General features: G+C 34.6%; 1 protein-coding gene across 1 annotated transcript in view; it reads right to left on the reverse strand.

The window, feature by feature from the left end:
* Positions 1 to 1,286: 1,286 nt before the first annotated feature.
* HDX (highly divergent homeobox) overlaps positions 1,287 to 23,516 on the reverse strand; it is a 239,504-nt gene continuing 217,274 nt past the window's right edge. Inside the window, exons 9-10 of the mRNA XM_012790096.2 lie at positions 10,253 to 10,375; positions 1,287 to 5,739 (exon numbers count right to left, since the gene is read on the reverse strand). Of these exons, the coding sequence (XP_012645550.1) occupies positions 5,614 to 5,739; positions 10,253 to 10,375 (249 nt within the window). The 3' untranslated portion in view covers positions 1,287 to 5,613. The remainder of the gene's footprint in view (positions 5,740 to 10,252; positions 10,376 to 23,516) is intronic.

The raw sequence follows: 23,516 nt of genomic DNA on the forward strand, positions 1-23,516 counted from the left end.
ATGGACAAAACTTCCCAAACTTTCCAACAAACTGGCTGAAACAGAACATTATAATAAAAAGAAACAAACTTATTTTTTTTAGAGAAAAACTGGAGTTGTGTGTCAATTGATTTACTTAAAAAATATTCTTACAAGTGCATATTGGTGTATCCAATGGGAAACCTTTCTAAAATAAAAATGAGTTTTATTCTATTTTCTTAAGTTTAGCATGGTTTACTAGTGTAGGTGATAGAAACATTTCTTAGGTAGTAATATTAAGGCAAAGTGCCTTATGACTTGCAGCCAAAGTATAGCAACTTTATTATTGTGAAAATAAATAAGCGGCATCATTTGTTTTAAATCTAGGTTCAGAGGTATAGTTTTTATGTAAAGAAGTAATTTATTAATTCTCTAGAATAGATGCATTTTCAACAATAGAAATTTTGTTTTTTGTGTCTTATATAAATTTAGAAAAATGTATTTCCCATTAGGTCCAAATGTAATTGAGGATGAAATACCTTGGTGACAAATAGTCACATGAGAAAATGTTCTCAATACATTGTTAAGAGAAAAATGAGGCCATACAACTGCATATTCAGTATAATCCCAATCTTGCTAAATACATATGTGTGTGTATAATATGTAGAATAAATGATTAGAATGAAATATACTAACATGTTAACAAGGATTGTTGCTGGGTGGTGGGATTACAAATGGTTTTGCTTTTCTTTATATTTCCTACCTTTTCTGAAATTTCTACAGTGAACATCTATTACTTTTATAAAAGGATATCAACAACAAAAATTTAAAAAGTCCTTATGTTTCAAGGATGTAAAAAATATCATTCAATCTTATGGGTATTCTCATTTATTGACTTGTCTTATAAATAGATTTGTAATGATCCCCATTCACTTTTATAAAATCAAGGGATATTACTATCTTAAGTCAATGTTTTTGCAAATCAGAGAAAGATTTGGGTCATTTGAAGTGCAGTTTGTATGCTATTAATATTTTCTCCTTGTAACATTCTTGAAATTTATCACCTGGGAAGGAAAACTGCTATTGTAGTTATACTATTTAAAACTCACCCCATGCTCTCCCCTTTTCTTCCCACACTTTTAGGTAACATGTAGAGTTTTAATTGGTAGAAGGCTTTGACAAAAATGCCTGGGCATATTTCAGCCAAATTCAAAGCATGCTCAACTGGTGTCACAGAGAGCCAGGGAAAAATAGATGCAACATTCTTAAGTAAAAAAATAAAAAAATAAATCTGTTTGTAAATACCATTCTTTGTTTATACTGTGACAATTTGCTTTCTGATTTTACCATTTAAATATGCTATAGTGGACAAATCTGTTGCCTGTTACAGAATATTCACCTTTTTCCATTCATGTTGCAGTAGTTCTCTGTTAAGTAAAGTCAATTAAGGATAATATACATGTCAGCTTGTAAGTCAACCAGATTTCCACATGAGTACTCCATGTTCTCACCTCTTTGACCCCCGTCACCTTATTATAACTCTACATTTTTCATTTTATCAGAACCTTATTTTGGGGAGGAAATAATTCACTTTAAATGGTAAAAGGTGCTTGCAACACAAAGACTTAGAAAAAGAAACAGTAGAAGAAAGAAATAGATGCCTATTAGTTGGAAATCATTTATTGCCTCTATAAAAGTTTAAATAAAAACCCTACAAAAATTCACATTACAATCTGATGTGGTTTTAAGGTGATAATATGTTTCAGAGGTAGCACCAGTAAAATGAGATGCAGAATTGCTAAAAGAAATTACTTAACAAGTTAATGCAAAATAAAATTTCAATATGGATCAATATATACTCAGTATACACTTTAATGGAACTATCATAATTACATTTGCATGAAATATTATTTTACTCTTTTCCCCCTTAACAATTCTGTTCTTAATAAAGGTTTGTTTCGAGCAATGGTATGTGGACTAGAGGCTCACACATTAGTAGGCTTGTTCATTGTAGCATTACAGAGCATAACTTGGTGAAGAGCATGATACAGTGCTATCTGCCAAGGATAACACCAATTTGAAAGAGAAAGCTACCCACTTACTAATCATTTAGATACTATGGTACTGATAACTCCCTTAAAAAGCTAACCTATCAAATTTTTGCTTTTTTAGGATACAAATGAAAATCTAATATAATTTAAAAATAAGCAGTATCTCTGGTATACCATCAATGCAATGTGAAAGGAGGGTAGGAGTTAAAGTTTTTAGAATTTCTTAAAAAAACTTATCATAAACTCTCAGGCTTAGATGAGGAAACTGTTCCTTGGAAATGAGCTGAATGCCCTCCCCACCACCAAAAAAAGGCAACAAAGTCAATTTTATTGCCCAGGATTCCTTTAAATCCACCACTCATGCTTTATCCTACAAACGTACAGACTGTTGTATATGAAAGTGCCTCAAAATAGATGTTGCTGTCTTTGGAGAAATGACACGTTTTTTTTTTTTTTTGATAAATGGCCTCTTGGACATTTTTTGAAGTTTGGATGGTATACAGAGCATAGAGTATGATTGGGTCTTAGCCTTTTCTTCTGCAACAATAACAAACATTTCTATTACATGATTGCAATGGCAGTACAAAGTCTTACTGTTGATAACTGACCTACAACAAAACATCCTCAGGTTTCATGAAGAGACCAATTTTCTTTTAATATTTTCCTTGCATGTGCTAATTTTCCTATTGTTCAGGGCAACTGCCATTTTGATTTTCTTGTGACTAATTTTAGCTTGGCTGAAATGAAGAAGTTATCCTTTTTTTTTTCCTCTTAAATACACATTTTGTATGGTAAATGCTCTTACATATACATTTCCTGCTTAGAAACTGCTTGCCTATCCTAAGCTTAAAGCAGACATCAAAATATAGTTAATTTGTTTTTTATATTGGCTTCTGTCTCTCTGATAGATGCTTCAGATAGTATCATATGTTTTAATATTGTCAAAGTCATATAGAAAGAAACACTAGTTGATTTTTACCCCTGGCTATAAAGATATTCATAAGAGCAACCACAAGCCATTTTTCCTGCTCTAAAACATTGCAAAATCAACTCCAACTATACGTGTGAAAAATATACCTTTTTCATAATAATCTTTTAATACTCGACTTTGACATCTTTTTGAAATTCTACCATGCATATTTTCAACCTGCCAATTGTGATTCTTTTTTCTGGCTACAACTATTTTCTTTGGTTCCTGCTACAGAAAAGCCATATTTCATTTTAGAAGTGTCTTAATTCCAATGATAGTAAATAATTCTGATGCTGAAACCCAAATGTCAAGAAAAACGAAGTCCTAAGTGTACTGTTAGGATTTATTTTTAAGTCCTAAGTGTACTGTTTCTATTTTAATGGAAGTTTAAACAGAGACAAGGGAATCATCTATGTTTCCTCTCAAAATTGCAGAGTAAGATTCTTTCTAGAAATTATACCTAGCAGAATCTTTAAATCTATTAAAATTTCCATTTAAGTTTTATCTTGGTAGAATTTAATAAGAAATAATTTTTTGTGAAGTTTACAGCTTGCTGAGAAATCCAATATCCACCACTGTTAATTAATTATATTTTTTGATTTAGTGACTAATTGCTGAAGTGTGACACATATAATCCATAGTGTTGAAAGATGCAGGAGAGAATCACCTATCCTTACTTTGCAATGAGAACCAAATAAGAAGGGGCTTAAATTAGAAATTAGAGTTGAAAGATAAACTCAATGACTGGGAAGTCGACCCTAGGGGAGACTTGAAGGGCTGGAATTAGCTCATGCTACTTAAGAAATGTTTTATATATTTATTGTATATAATGGAGACTCTTTATCTCATGGAAGAATTGGTATGACTGATAAATTTTATCCTAATGTCTGAGGTTCTGTTACTTTGTTCCTTTCCTCTGAATGGAATTTGATTTGTCTGCAAGGAATACTAAATACTGTTTGAAAAAAACATATGGCTCTCAGCTAAAAGGGAGCATACCTGACCACTGAAATATTCCTACTAACAAAGAACTGTAGCAGGAGTATGCCAGCAATATCAAATCAAATAAATAATTGACAAAATGAATGACCATCAATGAGCCTTACCTATTTGAGTGGGAGGGAGAGGACATTTCATGGTTAAAGATATTCATGACTGCATTTCTGCATTCATAAGTTGGTATCAATGAATTACAAGATCAAAAGTACCTCTAATTACAAATTTTAAAAATATCTAAAATAGAAATGATGGTCAAAACAGCCATCTAGCTACTTTATTAATCTTTAGGTATAGATAGTAATTTAACCATGCAACACAATTCCACACCGCCAAGTCACAAATATATGACACTGTAAGCTTAGGGAGAAACTGGCATTTTCACTTCCATGGTTCTTAATAATACCATCTGGTACCTCGGAAAGGAAGATCTGCAAAGAACTGTCTACAGTGTTGCCATCTGGTACCTACTAATAAAACAAGTGGGTAACATGCCCATTTTAGGTGTGTACACATAGAATAGTTTCCAGGAATTTCGGAGGACTGTGATTTACACAACCAAGTAGTTTAGCTCTTTTTAAATATTATCCTTGGCTGATGGCTCTATACAAGCCTCACATGGAAATGAGGTAAATTTTGTGGCAAAGCTGAGTGACTAAATTAAAAAAAAATATATCAGTGGCTTATCTTGATTTCCTGTTTCATAAAATATAAGAACTGAAAAAATATTATAAAGATGGTGATAAACATGAAACATTTGTTCAACATTTCATCTAACTCAGTTATACACAAATTTACTAGTAGAATGTGAATCTTGTCAACATTTGTCATTTTGCAGTAATGAAGAATTCCCATTAAGACTAATGTTTTACAACATTTTGTTGCTGTACATTTAGTAATTTATTTGACTTTATGTTAGTGAATTAACTTTCTATAGTGCTTCACCCCTCCCTGCAAATATCTGGGTTAGATAATAAAAGAATATCAACATTTACAATTTCCTACTTGTAATCTCTTCAATTTTCAATCATTAGCTTAAGTCAAATTCTCATAGGGATTGAAAAATAAGTTCTAGGACTCATCCAGGTCTAATAATATTTTTTTAAGTTTTGTTTTAATTTCAGTCTAATTCCTGAGTAAGAGTGTATGTGGATGACAGGAAAAGGAAAGAGGAAGAAAGAAGATACAATGGCCACAAAAATAAGGCTAATAAAACTTTAGCAACTTGATAAGTAATGTCAAAATATTTTTATTGTTGTGTCTCTGGTTAAAACTATTGCTAAAATTAAGATCCTTCTATGAAAATCCAATTCCAATCCAATCCAAGATTTTTCCGAGCAAAAATCTTTCAGAAATTAAACATATAATATTTCATGGCTGAACTGCTAAAAATTAAATATAAATTTTTCCAGAGTTCCATCAGTTTGGAAAAAAAAAAAAACTTTCCAAAAATGCTTTTAAATTTCACATATATTTTGTGCACTGTAGCCATTATGTCTTGTCCATCCTTCATAGAATATGTCTATTTCAACAATGTGTTTTTCCAACTGAAGAATATCAGGGTAACAGAATGCAGTTATCTTGAAATGCACACCTGTTAGGCAGCCAAAAGACTGCATCATATATCTCCCCCTCAAATCACAAACTGTCTGAAGCATTTTTCTCTGATAAAGAAGACACACTGAATGAGGTATCATCAGGCTCTGGCGAGGCATGATTGAAATCCATCTCTTCTAATTCAGGAGGTAAATCTGACAGCAGTGCCTGAATCAGAAAAAAAATCATATTTTAGATTAGTGTGTGGATAGATTTTTTTCCAATTTTACATTAATATTTGTTGATCATGTTGATTTATTCTTGTGAATTTAAGGAATGAATCATCTCTCTTTCAGGATCTTATACAATTCCTTGCCTAAAAGAAAAATTCTTCATACACTTTTAAGGAGGTAACAAAATACTAGATGTTGAAAGTGTGGATTATGTAGAGTGAAACCATGTACATAGGGGAAATAGGGAGGGAAATGAGCAACTATTCTGAACAAAGTGCTTTGAAGTGTTTGAGGTAAGCAATTTTCATATTAGTTTCACTAATTACTAAGTGATTCACCGATCACTGCTAAATGACTTTAAAATTGTATTCTTTATTAAAATATATATGCCCAGTTATGCTATCCTTTAGAGAAAACCACATTTAAAAAAAATGTGGTTCTTTTTTCTTCTGTGGAAGAATGAATTTAGCAGTTAGAAAAAAAAGTTCAGCTAGTCTACTTTAGACTAAACTTTAACAACTTGAAAAGACCAAGTGATTTTTTTTCTTTCCTTAGGCTATGTCTATATCTACAGATGGCCAAGCACCCACAAGGGCATAGCTGAATCTGTGGATCTTGCTGAAGTAATGTCATATCTGGAGGTCTGTTCACATCTCTGCTGGAGTAATTAGGATAAGCCAAGAACCATGAACTAAGCTTTGCCATGTTTCATAATTGTTTCATCTGGAGTTGTAGAACATGTATCCATACTAGAGAAATAAGTGATTAATCAACTTTTATGTGGCTGACAGTGCTGATGCCCACTTGACCAGAAGAAATTGTGAACTGAATGATTGATTTGCTGCTCCCAATATTAAAAATAATGTAGCATATCTGGCAATTTTTAGCAGCATGACCTGTAGTGCAGGCTTTGGGTACAGTGGTAAATAAGGACCAAGGGAACAGGAACAACTGAAAGCTTGCCACTGTTCAATTAAGTAACAGAAAGACAAGGCATCTTGGAGAACATATGAAATCCAATGATGAAATAAGACAGTATTCACCTATTCTCTTTATTAAAAGAAGTGACAGCTACAAATCATATACTTTTTAACTTGTATCACAGAGGCAAGATCAAAACTTTCTCCTTTTTGTCAGGCTGTGTAAGGAGAGATTAACTCATATCTGGAAGAAAGGCTGTTATTTATTTTATACAATTAAATTGTCTATAAACTTCTTTTTGAAATTTACAGTATTTACACAGCCAAGTGACCTAAAAGTACTACATGCACTCTAAGGTGCTAGGTTGCAGTAATATAACACAGAGCGATTTTCTTCTAGAATAGTGGTTTACCAGTATCCCATTCCAAGTACTACAGGGCCTTTGGCTGGTCAATCTATAAGAGCTATATCACTGAATTTAATTCACTTTGCAATTTTTTTTTTTTTTTTGAGACAGAGTCTCACTTTGTTGCTCAGGCTAGAGTGAGTGCCGTGGCGTCAGCCTGGCTCACAGCAACCTCAATCTCCTGGGCTCAGCGATCCTACTGCCTCAGCCTCCCGAGTAGCTGGGACTACAGGCATGCGCCACCATGCCCGGCTAATTTTTTGTATATATATTTTTAGTTGGTCAATTAATTTATTTCTATTTTTGGTAGAGATGGGGTCTCGCTGAGGCTGGCTTCGAACTCCTGACCTTGAGCAATCTGCCCGCCTCGGCCTCCCAAAGTGCTAGGATTACAGGCGTGAGCCACCACGCCCGGCTACTTTGCAATTTTGAAGATGTCATATTAAAGAGGGAAAAGTGTTCAAATTAACACTCACTAAATATGTGCTTAGAGTTTGAAAGTCATATAGACAAGATTTAATGATATTCTAACTTCAGGTGGGAGCCCTGTAAATCAGACAAGCACTATTATTTATTTATTTGTTATTGTATTACATGTAGTTGACTGATTTAAAAGAATGCAGTAAAAAATATAAAAAAATAATATCTGAGGCAGTATAGGACACTACTAATGTATGAGATCCACTTTAAAATTCTTCTCTCAGTATCTTACTGTATTACATCAATGGCACATTGAACACATTTTTGGATTATACCAATTGTTGGAACTTCCTTTTTCATAGGTACTTAAGTAAAGACCATTAACTTTATTACAGGCTCTTCATCAATGACAACTATCTTCAGGGCCTGACCTAGTGTCATTCTTCCCGAGATATTAAAAACTTCCCAAATATATGATCAGTCTCTATAATACTTATTGTAGGTCTTAGGATATGAATACCAAGTTCTATAATATTAATCTTCATGATAATCCATGCTAGGTGGAGAAATTGAAGCTCAAGAAAGGCAATTGACCTGGCTAAGATCACATAATGAATTATCATGGGAAGAAAGACCATAACTAATGACTTAGTACAATGTTGGCAACCTTATTTTGATTTTAAAATGGCTATTGATTTAACAATGACAACAAAATCTTTTTGGTAATCTCTTTCATTCAGAGAGTATCATATATATATATTTTTAAATCCTGGACTTTTTCATTGAGCAAAAATATTCTGTGGACCACATATCTTACTCAAATTACCCAAATTGAGATTAATGGAAAAGCACTTTTTTAAAAATGCAAAGCCAATGACTCAATGGTTCTTTTATTAGGTAGAATAAAAAGTAATTCCTCCCAGAAATAAACCTCTAAATATTTCATAATGTAAAGATCAGTAGTTTAAGAGATGACCTAGATAACTTTTGTGGACTACTATTGGTGTCTTTTATATTTTGAGACCATATTTTGAGATTCATTATACCCAACCTTAACTATGAAACTCAGCAGTTTCTATTTGGGGTGTTGATTATATTGGCTATGATGTTGAATACAATATCTGTGTCAGTTTAGCTTTCAGCCAATTTTTTGTACATATTTTAGTTTACTAGTCTTTTATCAGAGAAAAAGTAGAAGAATAAGGGAAGAATAAAATATGCATTAGTTACTTTTCTTCTTTGTTAGTGGTCTTGGGGAAAGAGCAAAACCTGGAGTGAGGTTAGAATTAGAAAATAAAATGGAGTCAGTATGTTATTCCTAGATGTCAAGAGACACAGATAACTGCTAGTTGGCCATATAACTCTTAATTCAAAACAATGCTATGTCTTTTGAGACCAGGGCCACACTCCAAGTTATTCCTATTGTTGGACCTATTTTTTTTCTTTTTTATGGTTATTTAAAATTTATAGTACCCTAAGGACCATGTTCAAGACTACCACTCTTATTCATTTAAATTTTGTATTTTAGGTTCCTTAAAAACAAATACAATTTCAATATGTCATGGTATATGTATAACTCATATAATATGCTTAAAGAAAGTTGGCAAAGATAACTGAAGGTCATTGTGTCTTGGGCTATCTGTGGGTGGGGGCTAAGGGAGCAAAATTCATGAAACAGGACACATAATATACATGCTGATTTGAGCCTCATGAGTAAATTATTTTAGTTTAGATTTTGTAGTTAAGTACTTCAGTAAATATATAAAGACTTTTTTTCTTTGAAAAAAGAGAGATTTATGGGATGCTATGAATCTAATCTTTTATCCTGGAGACATCTGCGATGGGCTATGTATGTGTAGTCCTGCTTGGATATGAGGGAGGGATTTTGTACTCTTGATATTCCTTGATAAATAAAAACCTCTGAGACTGCTTCCTAAATCATGGTTGCATGTGTCTCACTACTCCTATAGAACTTCTCAGACAAAGAATCAGCATGGTGGCAAAACCTCAAAGGCAAATTTGGTATTGTTTAATATTAAATGGAGCACTTATTTTAATTTTATAATGTTTTTTACCTAAGCCTAACACATTATTATGTAAATTTCACATGAAAATATGACACAGAAATTGTAATTTGGAAGGAATTTGTAAACAAAAATCCACAGCGACCAAAAAAAGACATTACATTTCATCTGTGGAGTAGAGGACTCAAACACTCTACGTAAATTGGAAAAAGTAAGTGATATGCTATGGTCACAAAGAATTTCAGAAAGTAGTTTCATGTTTTCTTGGTAATGAGTAATATATCATAGAATAGAAGATATCCGAACACTTATGAACTCCAGTGGAAGCTGGCAGGAAACTAAGATCCATAAGAGAGGCAAATAGATATCAAACTCTTTCATTCACAAAAGGTACCAAAACATGTGCCTCTCTAAAGTATCCCCATCTCTATGAACACTTCAAAAAAATCTCTGTAATTAAAATGAATTTTAAAATTATTTTTCCCTACTTAAAAGCTAGTCTGGGATTAACAAAGCATCTTAATCATCTTAATTTTTATTTTCCACTAAAGCAGCACACAAAATCTGAATACCTATTCTCAAGAAAACTGTGTTATAAAAAGTCACAAAATAACAAACCCTTCCTCCATGTCAAGTAGAAATGAAGTGAAAAAATGAAAAGATACGAAGCATTCAAGTGTGACATGTCATTTTTCAACATGACACATTGCATTTTACTAGTCTCTTCTGGGACCTACCTGTTGTTGTTCCTTATCGTCAGCTTTCATAGCTAGTATCAAGCTTCTAACAAAAGTTTGAAGTTTAAAGTATTTTTGCTTTTGAATCTCTAGCTCATTTTCAATGAATCTGACTTCTTCATTCTGAAGGAGAAAATATCAAACAATACAATTACCTTATATGAACAGAGGACTGTACATGTTGGATGCACACTAAGATTCTAAAGTGCAATCAAATTAGGGGGGCAATAAGGAAAATACAATGTTAGCATAAGGAATAAAAAGCACAGAAATTAAACTGTTACTCAAAGGCTACATTCTAAGCAAATCACCAACAGAAAAATAATCTACAAGGTTAAAATGCAATCAAATTTCAGTAAGAGAAAAACCAAGAAACAGCTCCTATCTTGGAAAGACCCTTATTATGTCAAATCTAATTAGCATTTGGATTAAAATTAAGAATATAGAGAGCCCAATTAACTCCAAGAGCTACAGCAGTTGCAGTAATACTGAAGGTATCTTTCACTTCTCACAAAAATCAACTCACATATCCCTCAGATGTGGGTCTACCCCCCAAACCCCCGAATCCCTGATGAAGACCACCACCATGTGAGCACCACAGTGATAATAAGTACCAATTTGATGGAGAGTACACGTGGAGCCCATTTTTCTGATCTGTGTTACCTCACTTTGGATAATGGGCTTAAGCTCAATTCAGGATAATATAAGCGGTGCTAGCTCGCTGTCATTTCTTAGAATTGAGTAATAGTCCATTGTAAACATATACCAAATTTTAATAATCCACTCATGAATTGACTGACACTTGAGTTGTTTCCACGTCCTTGTGATAGTGAATTGTGCTGCCATAAACATTCGGGGGCAGATGTCTTTATAATAGAATGTCTTATGTTCTTTTGGGTAGAGGCCTAATAATGCTATTGCTGGGTTGAATGGTATTTCTATTTTTAGCTCTTTGAGGTATCTCCAAATTCTTTTCCACAAAGGTTTCACTAATTTGCAGTCCCACAAGCAGTGTAAGAGTGGTGGGGAACAGTGTGGAAGGGAAGGGCATAACTCTAACCCTTGCTAGGGAAAGGCAAAGATATAAAATGTAACCAAAGTGTTAAAAAAATTTATTAGGGGTCGGGCAGGTGGGAGGGGGGAAGAGGGTATAAGTATATGCATACATAATAAGTGTGATGTGCACTGTCTGGAGGATGGACATGCTTGAAGCTCTGACTCGAGGGGGGAGGGGAGGCAAGGACAATGTATGTTACCTTAACATTTGTGCCCCCATATTATGCTGAAATAAAAAAAAAGAAAATCAACTCACGGTGGGTAACAGACTTAAACCAAAGGTGTGAAACTATTAGAATTCTAGAGGAGAACATTGGAAATACTCTCCTAGACATTGGCCTAGGCAAAGAATTTATGAAGAAGACCCCAAAAGCAATCACAGCAACAATAAAAATAAATAAATGGGACCTGATCAAATTAAACACCTTCTGCACAGCCAAAGAAACTGTCACGGCAGCAAACAGACAACCTAGAGAATGGGAGAGAATTTTCGCAAGCTACACATCTGATAAAGGGCTGATAACTAAAATCTATTTAGAATTCAGAAAAATCAGCAAGAAAAAATAAAATAACCCTATCAAAATGTGGGCAAAGGACATAAACATAAACTTTCCAAAAGAAGACAGAATAATGGCCAACAAACATATGAAAAAAGGCTCAACATCTCTAATCATCAGGGAAATGCAAATCAAAACCACAATGAGATATTACTTATTTCCATTGAGAATGGCCTTTATTAACAAGTCCCAAAACAATAAATGCTGGTGTGGATGTGGAGAGATAGGAACACTCCTACATTGCTGGTGGGACTGCAAATTTGTTCAACCTCTGTGGAAAGCAATATGGAGATACCTTAAAGTGATACAAGTGGATCTATCATTTGATGCAGCAATCCTATTACTGGGCATCTACCCAAAAGAACAAAAGACATTCTATAAAAAAGACACCTGCACTCGAATGTTTATAGCAGCATAATTCACGATTGCAAAAATGTGGAAACAACAGAAGTGCCCATCAATACATGAGTGGATTAATAAAATATGGTATATGTATACCATGGAGTACTATTCAGCTATAAGAAACAACAGTGATATAGCACCTCTTGTATTTTCCTGGATAGAACTGGAACTCATTCTACTAAGTGAAGTATCCCAAGAATGGAAAAATAAGCACCACACGTACTCATCAGCAAATTGGTTTCACTGATCAACACCTAAGTGGACATATAGGAATAACATTTATTGTGTGCCGGGCAGGTGGGAGGGGGAGGGTATATACACACATATTGAGTGTGATGTGCACCATCTGAGGGATGGACACGCTTGAAGCTCTGACTCGAGTGGGGAGGGGGGCAAGGGCAATATACATAAACTTAACATTTGTACCCCCATAATATGCTGAAATAAAAAAAGAAGAAAAAACTAAAATAAAATAAAGTACATCTCTTATAGGCAGTAAAGGAAAAAAAAAGATAGGAAACTAACAAAAATGACAGCACAATTTTACACATGTTCAATGTTAAGACATTTATAAATACTACCAAAATTATGGTACTTTCCTTGAAAAAAAGACCTGAAGTTTGCCTATGGAAGTGGACATTACAGGAATATAGTTTGTGAGTTATTGTGAAGTGGTAGAATGTTGGTTATCTGTAATCAGACTAAAGTTGTAAGACCAGGTGTAGATGGGTGTGGCTCATAACACACAAAAAACTAAGGCGGCTGTAGGTAACTGAAAAGAAAAAAGCCAAATACTGAGAACTAAAAAGTTTATTTTGTATGAAGGAGGGACTGAAATTACTAAGACTGTCTTAAGTATTAATAGATTGTTGAGTACCCCGTACTAAGTAGGAGTCTTACTCAGAAAATAATTCTAAATGTACCACTATGTACCAGTGATGTGAGACTCAGTTTCTTTGCAATATTTTTGCTAGTTTTCTAGGAAAAAAAGAAAACACTGGAGTAGGATTTAGTAGTATTCTAGTGCCTGGTCTACTGATAACTGTGCAGGTTGGGTAGGCCATTAACCTCTCTGAGACTCATTTACTCATCAGTAAAATGGATCTTATGGTAATCCTTGACAGTTCTAGCTTTGAGGGTTATAAGGCTCATATAAGATAATGACCATGAAAGTGCTCTGAATAGGTTTACTACTAAAGCTACAGTAATCAAGAAAGTGTGGTATTGCCATAAGGGTATATATATATATATATATATATATATATATATATATATATATATATCGATATATATATATATATATCGATAGAACAGAATAGAGCGACCAGAAATAGATGCACATGCACACATGCGTGGTTGATTGACTTTTGACAAAGGTGCTGAGGTAGTTCAATGGACAAAGAAAGTGTAGTCTTTCAATAAACAGTGTTAAACAAATGTAAATCCACATAAAATAGAAGGAAAAGCTTTTCAACTTTCATCTCACATCATAGACAAAATGTAACAAGACATGGATCATAGACCTAAAATGTAAAGCCTATAACTATAAAACTGCTAGAGGAAAACAGAGGAGAAAATCTTTGTGAACTTGGGTTAGGCAAAAAAATTTTATATAGAACACAAGTATGAGACAAAAGAAGAAAGACTTCATAAAAAAAGCCTTGGCTTTTCAAAAGACACTGTAACCAAAGTAAAAAATACAGGCCACATATTGGGAGAAAATATTTGCAAATCAGACATATGAAAAACAACTTGTATCCAGAATACATAAAGAACTCTTACAACTCAATTATAGGACCAGCAAAAGAATAAAAAGCAGGAAAAATATTTGAACACACACTTCATCAAGGAAGCTATCTGAATGACCAATAGGCATGTAAAAAGATGCTTTATTTAATTTTTCATTAAGGAAATGCAAATTAAAAATCAGATACTTCTGCTGACATACTATATAGGCTAAAGTTAAAGAGATTGACAATACCAAGTACTAGGGAGTATGTGGAACAATTAGAATTCTCATATATTGTTTCTGGGGATGTAAAATGGTAGAGTTACTTTGGAAACATTTTAGCAGTTTCGTATAAAATTAAGCATGCTCTTTCTTACCAAATGACTCACCAATCCTACTCTTAGGTATTTACCAAAGAGAAACAAAAACACAAAAACTCATGTCAACACAAAGATATATATGAATATTTACAGCAGCTTTATTCATAATAGCCCCACACTAGAAATCGTGGTGGTGTTTACACAACTATGTCGACCTGTCAAAATTCATTTATCTGCATGTTTAAAGAGGTAAATTTTATTGTGTAGAAATTATATGTCAATAAACCTGGTTAAAAATTTAAAAACTAAACATACACAAGAAACTTTTCCCTCCTATCTAATTGAGGCTTTGTACCCTTTAACCATCATATCCTCATTCACCATCTTAACCCCAGCCTCTGTTAATCACCATTCTACTCTCTGCTTCTTTTGTTTGACTGTTTTAGATTCTATATATAAGTGAGTACATGGAGTATTTGTCTTTCTGTACCTGACTTATTACACTTAGCATAATGTTGTCCCATTCCATCCATGATTTTGCAAACAATAAAATTGCCTTGTTTTTAAAGCTGAGTAGTATTTACAGTTAATATAGTAAATAATAATGTATTGTACATTTCAAAATTTCTAAGAGTTAATTTCAAATGTTTTACCACAGGAAATAATTATTTGAGGTGATAGATGTGTTCATTAGCTTGATTTAATTATTCCACATAGTATTCATAAGTCATAACATCAGTTTTTATACTATAAATATATACAACTATAATTTGTCAATTTAGAATTAAAAATAAATATTAAAATAAAATAAATAAATTGTCAGCCTACCCATTTGTCAAAAACCATGAAAGTAGGTTATGAGTATTTTCTGCAGCTGAAGAACTCATCTCACAGAACATAACATCACCTTTAACACCAAAAAGCTGCATAAAATATATCAAAATTAGTTGATTATGATCTATCTGAAAATGGAAGATTTGTGGTGACCTCCTGCCTCTCTGTTCCCCGAGAAGCAGGTGAAGAACTCAGATGACTACACACAAGTGGATTGCTACCTCCAAAAGAAGAGCATTGTGAATCTGCAGAGAAACAGTGTGGGACATATACTATAGGAAAAACAAAAAACAAACAAACAAACAAAAAACCATGAAAGGGAGACACAATTGCAAAAACTGGAAAGTGCAAGATATACAATAGGAAATAGACTGTGGGACAGCCATGCCCACCTGTCCACCAGGGCAGTATGATCTGACCCACAGGAGAACAACTGGCTCCTCCACTGACCTCCACACCCAATCAGATAGGGACATGCCTGAAGTCAGTACAAAGTCGTTGCACAGGATGCCATGCTCTGTGGAAAGGAGATAATAGTAGAAAACATTTTGAAATCCCTGGTCCTCTGTGCTAGCACCACATTGGTCTGAATAGTCACTTCCCATGACCACGTGAGGGAGTTTGGAGAGAGGTACCTTACCTCTGGTGGTCAGCAGGACCAAAACAAAGGAGATGAATGCTTAAAAAGGGGCTCTACCCCAGAAACCACTGATGATTTGGCTGGCTCAGGGTTGGAAAGAAACAGCAAGACCCTTTGCTGGTCAGACATGAGACTGTGATGCAGAGTGGACAGCTAGCGGCCTGTTGTTTCAGCCTGCCTAACTGACATCTGTCAACTCTTGATTGGTCACCACCAGTGCTCACTCTACGTGGATGGGTGGACGCTATTTTTGGAGTCCATATCCCAGAGATGCTGTGGTGGGCTCCACCCTTAGAGGTGAGGAGAAGCAAAAAAATCCACTTTCTGTGCATGGCTGGTGTGAATACAAAGGACTTTGGAGCTGAAACATAGTTGGCAGCCTGTTGATTCAGCCCACCAGACCAGCATAGGTCATCTAAATAAGAACATAACTCTAGGGCTTGCTCTCCACATCCAGGTGGCTGCCAGCATTGCAGTGTGGACAAGGAAGGAAAATCCTGGTCAGAAACATCAGCAATTGCATCAATTGACCTCTCTCATCAGGAGTAACCTTCCAAGTGTGGTGAAAGAGCATGAATAACATATTAGTGACTCCCCCTACTGGCAGATCAAATGACCACCGAAGCATGCACACCCAGGCTTGCAGGTACCAGCTGTGATATATCTTGCTTTTACCCCCACCTTAAGGGGAAACATGGTCCAAGTAACCTTTGGGAGTGGCATGACCCTTCCCAAAGATAGGGGTATTCATATACCCCATCTGGGGGACCAGAGCCTAACACAGAGGCATCAGATTATCTTGATAACTCGTTCCTCCATGCAAACTACAACCAATGACAAAGAACATAACCCCATGGCTTAACACAGTGCCTTCCACCTCAAACTATTAGAGGGCAATGGAGTCATACCCACAAGTGCTATCCACAACCTGTGAGCTTAATCTGAGAGACAAAATTCACTAATCTCCATTGGCAAGAAGTGAAGACAACAAGTCAGAGGTAACCCAACTTGTTAAAATACCTCTGAGGTAATATAGGACCAGCACACCTCTCCACAATACTGTCAAAGAAATGTCCCTTGGGGACGTGACAATAGAGCCATAAGCCAGTCCTAGCACCCACAGTTCTCGACCAACCAAATAGCATGAGAAAGAATCAGTGAAAGAATGCAGGAAACATAAAAAGTTAGAGAGAAAAGTCACCCCCAAAAGAAATCATTAGACCCTCACCAATGGATACCGATTTATATGAAATGATTACAATGACAAAGGAAGAATTCCAAATATGGATTGTAAGAAAACTCAATGGAATTGAAGAGAAAATAAAAACCCAGCACAAGCCACAACAATAATACATGACAAGAATGAAAAATTATCTAAAGAAATTGAAATATTATGAAAGAACAAAATAAAAATACTGGAAATGAAAGAGGCATTTAAGGAACTACAAAACACAGTGGAAAGCCTTAAGAATAGAATGGATCACGCAGAGGAAAGGATCTCAGAGATTGAAGATAATGTCTATGTGCTAAACAAATCAGATGAAGAAAAAGAACACAGAAGCAAGGGACAAAAACATACAAAACATGTGGGATCATGTAAAGACACCAAATGTAAGAATTGTAGGCATCCTGGAGAGAGAAGAAGAAAGCACAAAAGAGCTGGAAAATTTATTTCTTGGAATACTAAAGGAAAACCTACCTGGCTTGGCCATAAATCTACATACGCAAGTACAAGAAGCACACAGAACTCCTGAGAGACTCAATGGGAAATGGCAATCATTATGTCACATATTTATTAGGCTGACCAAAGTAAACACAAAAGAGGCAATCCTTCGAGCAGTAAGATGAAAACAGCAGATAATCTACAAAGGAAAACCTATCAGACTAAAAGCAGACTTCTCAACTGAAACCTTACAAGCCAGAAGGAACTGGGAACACATCCTTAATCTTCTAAAACAGAATAATGGCCAACCTATAATTCTTTACCTGGCAAAACTAAACCTTATCTATGAGGGAGAAATAAAGACTTTCTCAGAGAAGAAATCACTGGTGGAATTTGTGAAGGCCAGATGTACCCTGCAGGAAGTGTTCAGACCTGCACTGTAAACTGAACAGTACAATAGACACCCACCAAAGTAAAATCACTCAAGAGATAAAGTACAGAACCTGGATTTCTAAATGTCTCCAGAGGTAAAACAAAACGGTAAGAATTTATCCAATAATATGAATAGAAATCTACTCCATATTTCAATTCTCTCAATAAATATGAATGCCTTAAATTATCCTCTGAATATATACAGACTGGCTGAGTGAATAAAAAATCATAAGCAGAGTATGTGCTGTCTTAATGCAACTAACCTAAAAAAGACACTTTCAGATTCAAAGTCAAGAGTTGGAAAACAAACTTCCAGGCAGATAGAAGCCAAAAGAAAGCAGGGGTAGCTATCATTATTTCAGATAACATAAACATTAAAATAGCAAAAGTAAAGAAAGATAAACATGGTCACTAGACAATGGTGAAAGGAAAAAATCTCCAAAAAAGATTTGACAATTCTTAAATTTACACACACAAAACAGGATTGCCCAGATACATAAAGCAAACCCTGTTTGAGATAAATAGCATGAAAATAGTAATGCCATAGTAGCTGGACATTTCAATACCCCACTGACTGAACTGAACAGATCCTCCAAGCAGAAAATAAGCAAAGAAAGAATAAACTTAAACAGAGCTCTAGGACAAATGAGTCTAACAGACAAGTACAGAACATTCCACCCAAATAAAGCCAAATACACATTCTTCTCATCAGCTCATGGAACTTTCTCCAAAATCAATCACATCCTAGGCCACAAATGAGACCTCAACAAATTTAAAATAGAAATTATACCATGTATCTACTCAGAGCACAGTGGTATAAAATTAGAGATCGATTCAAACAGAAACACCACTTTACATAGTCATGGAAATTAAACAATCTATTGCTGAATGACTATCGGATCAAGGAGGAGATCCAGATGGAAATCCAAAGATTCTTCAAACTAAATGATAAGAGGGACAGAAGTTATCAAATTATTTGGGATACAGCAAAAATATTCCTCAGAGGAAAACTAATAGCATTAAATGCTCACATCCAAAAGACAGAAAGCTCACAAATCAACAAACTAATAAACTGACTCAAGGAATTGGAAAAGGAAGAGCAAATTAATTCTAAACCTAGCACAAGAAAATAAATAACTAAGACCACAGCAGGACTAAATGAACATGAGAACAAAAGAACTATGCAGAAGATCAATAAAACCAAAAGTTGGCTTTTCAAAAAGATAAACAAAATTGACACCCCTCTTGCTTGATTGACAAGAACTAAAAAGGAAAGGACTCCAATAAACTCATTGGAAATGAAAAAGGGGTGGTCACTACACACATCACTGAAATGCAAACCATTATATTTGAATACTATAAAAATCTATATGCCTCAAAACTACAAAACATGGTGGAAATGGATGAATTCTTGGAAAAACACAGCCTCATAACCTCAATTAGGAGGAAATAGAATTCACAAACAGACCAATATCAAGCACACAAATTGGAGCAGCAATTAAAAATCTTTGAAGAAAAAAATCCTGGATCAGATGGGTTCACACCTGAATTTTACCAAACCTACTAAGAAGAACTAATACATATACTGCAGAAATTATTCCATAGCATTGAGAAGGATGGTATCCTCCCCCAATTCATTATATGAAGACAATATAACTTTGACACCACAGCCAGGAAAGGACACAACAACAACAGAAAAAAGAAAACTACAGACCAATATTCCTCATGAATATAGACAAAAAAATCCTCAACAAAATCTTAGAAATCTTAATACAATAGCACATCTAAAAATAATTTATCATAACTAGGTGTGCTTTATCTGAGAGATGCAAGGTTGGCTCAACATACACGAATCTATCAATGCAATTCACCACAGAAATAAAAGCAAGAACAAAGATCATATGATTCTCTCAATAGATGCAGAAAAAAAAACTTAACAAAATCCAGCACACTTTTAGGATAAAAACTTTTAACAAAATAGGCATAAATGGGACATACCTTAAACTTATTAAGGCCATATATGATAAACTCACAGCCAGTGTTATACTGAATGAGGAAAAAAATCAAACATCCCCACTTAGAACTGGAACCAGACAAGGTTGCCCACTATCTCTACTTCTATTCAACATAGTGCTGGAAGTCCTGGCCAGACCAATCAAACAAGAAAGGGGAATTAAGGGTTTACAAATGGGGGCAGAAGTGGTCAAAATATCACTCTTTGTTGATGATGTGATAGTATATCTACAAAATCCCAAGGTTTCAACCAAGAGACTCCTAGAATTGATAAATGAATTCAGTAAAGCCTCAAGATAAAAAATTAATGCACACAAATCAGTGGCATTCATATATGCCAATAACAGTCAAGATGAAAATCAAATCAAAGATGCAACACCTTTCACAATAGCATCAAAGAAAATTAAATATTTAGGAATATATTTAATGAACAAGGTGAGAGACATACATAGGGGGAACTATGACACACTGAGAAAAGAAACTGTAGAAGATATAAACAGATGGAGAACCCCACCATGCTCATGGATTGGCAGAATCAGTATTGTTAAAATGTCCATACTACCTAAAGTGATCTAGAGAATTAATGCAATCCCAAACAAAATACCATCATTATTCTTTAAAGATCCAAAAAATTAATTCTTTGCTTTGTATGGAATTAGAGAAGACCTCATAAAGCCAAACAAATCTTAAGCAAAAAGAACAAATTGGGAGGCGTCACTCTACCAGACTTCAAACTTTACCACAAGGGTATAGTAACCAAAACAGCATAGTATTGGCACAAGAACAGAGATATGGACCTTTGGAACAGGACTGAGAATTCACATATAAAACCATACTCATATTGTCACCTAATCTTCAACTAAGCAGAGAAAATATACATTGGGGAAAAGAATCTCTATTCAATAAACGGTGCTGGGAAAACTGGATCAGCACATGCAGAAGATTGAAACTGGATCCCCACCTCTCACCTCTCACAAAAATCAACTCATGGTGGATAATAGACTTAACCTAAGGTGTGAAAACTTATGAATTCTAGAAGAAAACGTTGGGAAAACTCTTATAGACATTGGCCTAGCCAAAGAATTTATGAAGAAAACCCCCAAAGCAATCATGGCAGCAACACACATAAACAAATGGGACCTGATCAAATTTAAAAAGCTTCTGCACAGCCAAGGATGTTATCATTAGAGCAAACAGACAACCTACAGAATGGGAGAAAATATCTGCATGCTACACATCAGATAAATGGCTGATGAGAAGAATCTACACAGAACTTAAGAAAATCAACAAGAAAAAATAAAACAACCCCATCAACAAATGGGCAAAAGATATGAACCAAAACTTTTCAAAAGAAGCCAGACTAATCACCAACAAATATATGAAAAATACTCAACATCTTTAATCATCAGGGAAATGCAAATCAAAACCACAATGAGACATCACCTATCTCCAGTTAGAATGGCCTTTATCAAAAATTCTCAAAACAACAAATGCTGGCGTGGATGAGTTTGGTACCCTCTTACACTGCTGGTAGGACTGCAAATTAGTACAAACCCCTGGAAAATATTTTCAAGATACCTCAAAGTGCTAAAAATAGAAATATCATTTGATCCAGCAACCCTACTACTAGGCATCTACCCAACTGAAGAAAAGACATTCTATAATAAAGACATCAGCACCCAAATGTTTATGGCAGCAGAATTCACAGTTGTAAAGATTTGGAAACAACCCAAGTGACCATCAATGCATGAGTGGATTAATAAAATGTGGTATATGTATACCATGGAATACTACTCAACTACAAAAAACAATGGTGAACTATCACCTTTTATATTATCCTGGATAGAGCTTGAGTCCATCCTTCTAAGTGAGGTATCACCAGAAAGGAAAAACCAGCACCATATGTACTCACCATCAAATTGGTAGTGACAATTTGGTAGATCAACACTAATGTGCTCACATGGTAGTAATATTCATTGGGTGCTGGTCAGGTGGAGGGAATGAACTCACAGCTAATGGAGGCAGAGCATACTGTCAGGGGGAAGGGCACACTTGTAGCCCTGGCTTTGGCGAGGCAAAGGCACTACATGTAACCAAAATGTTTGCTACCTCCATAATATTCTGAAAAGAAAATAGTTGATTCTATGGGCATTTTTGTTGTTTAGATTGAGATCATGTTGTATTAATCACATACAATCTATGAATATGTTTACTTCATAATTTATTTTATCAAATCAGTATAGAACTTATTTTATCTGATAAAACTGCTTCCTTTTCAGACCATTTAATATCAAGTGAATCATCTGCTGAAGCTAAATTTCTTAGCCAGAGACCCTCTATAAAATTATACATTACAAGTAAGCATTGTAACAACACTAAACATGCTCCTGCCACAATACATTTTGCTAATTTTAAACCTTTGTTTTATTAGTGTTAATTTTCAGAGCATTAGTATTAGTAAAGTGCTGACAGGAAGTCTCTTCCAAACCAGGAGGTATCCATCATCACTATAGTAGTGTCTCCTTTGAATGCATAGTCCTTCTGAGCTGCACTCATAGTCCATTAAAAAAATATTTTGAAAAAGGTAATTCATATTTGTAAATTTCCAGAAGCAAAGCATCTTTTGGTATGCAGATCTCTAATTCTTCATGCTAATATTTCTCCTTCTCAGTATTCATGTAATATTTAAAAAACATAAACTGCTTTAAGACAATTTAATATTGCAGACATTTTCTTTTAAGAGCTGCTTTTTGCCAGCCTATTAAATACTTCCTAGATTACAGGCAGTAATTTATGTGTGCTTTGGCGATTTTCCTAAGTAAATGGAATGCTTGTGAAAGGAACTAGTAAGATAACATCTTACTAGTTACTTACTAGTTACTACAATTTCACAAAACAAGATCTAGCTCATTTTTCTTGATGTTAAAATCCTGTCTACATTCCCAGTAAGTTTTGTCTGTTCTTCTCCAAGATGACTATAGTAGAACTCCAGATTCCATGTAGAAATGACTTTTGATCTCTGATCAGGCTATTTAAAATAGCATCCTGGGGTGTCATTTTATGATATAGCTACTCACGTCTTAGGTACTGAGCCTATCAATTTGTCTTATAAGCATTTTGTGCAGTTAGAACTCCTACCAAATGATTTTTAGTGATGCATCTCAACCAGAAACTCCACTAGGCTTTAAGTAAGTATTGATGGTGGCATAGTAATAATTATCAAATGCACCAGAGGACATTCTTTCAGTGTACTATAATAAGAATTACAGACTGTTTATTTCAGTATGGGGAAAATTTGTATAATGATCCAGTTCCTGAGCTTATTTGATTTTATATAAATGAGCACTTGCATAAGAGTATTAAAATTATTTCCAAAGATCAGTTAATTCATTTATTCACTCATTCAGCAAGTACTACAGTTACTGAGCTCCTATGTGCCAGGATCTCAACCAGGTATCACAGAGAAGAATAAGGTAATTTTCTGCCCTCAAGAAGCTTATGATTAATATATACTCATGCACCGCATAACAACATTTTTGTTGGTATCATAAGATTATAATGGAGCTGAAAAACTCATATCTGAGGTTGATGATGTAGGTGTTGTAACATTATAGCACA

Source organism: Microcebus murinus, chromosome X (assembly GCF_040939455.1).
Source record: "Microcebus murinus isolate Inina chromosome X, M.murinus_Inina_mat1.0, whole genome shotgun sequence".
In the NCBI taxonomy this organism is placed as follows: domain Eukaryota; kingdom Metazoa; phylum Chordata; class Mammalia; order Primates; family Cheirogaleidae; genus Microcebus; species Microcebus murinus.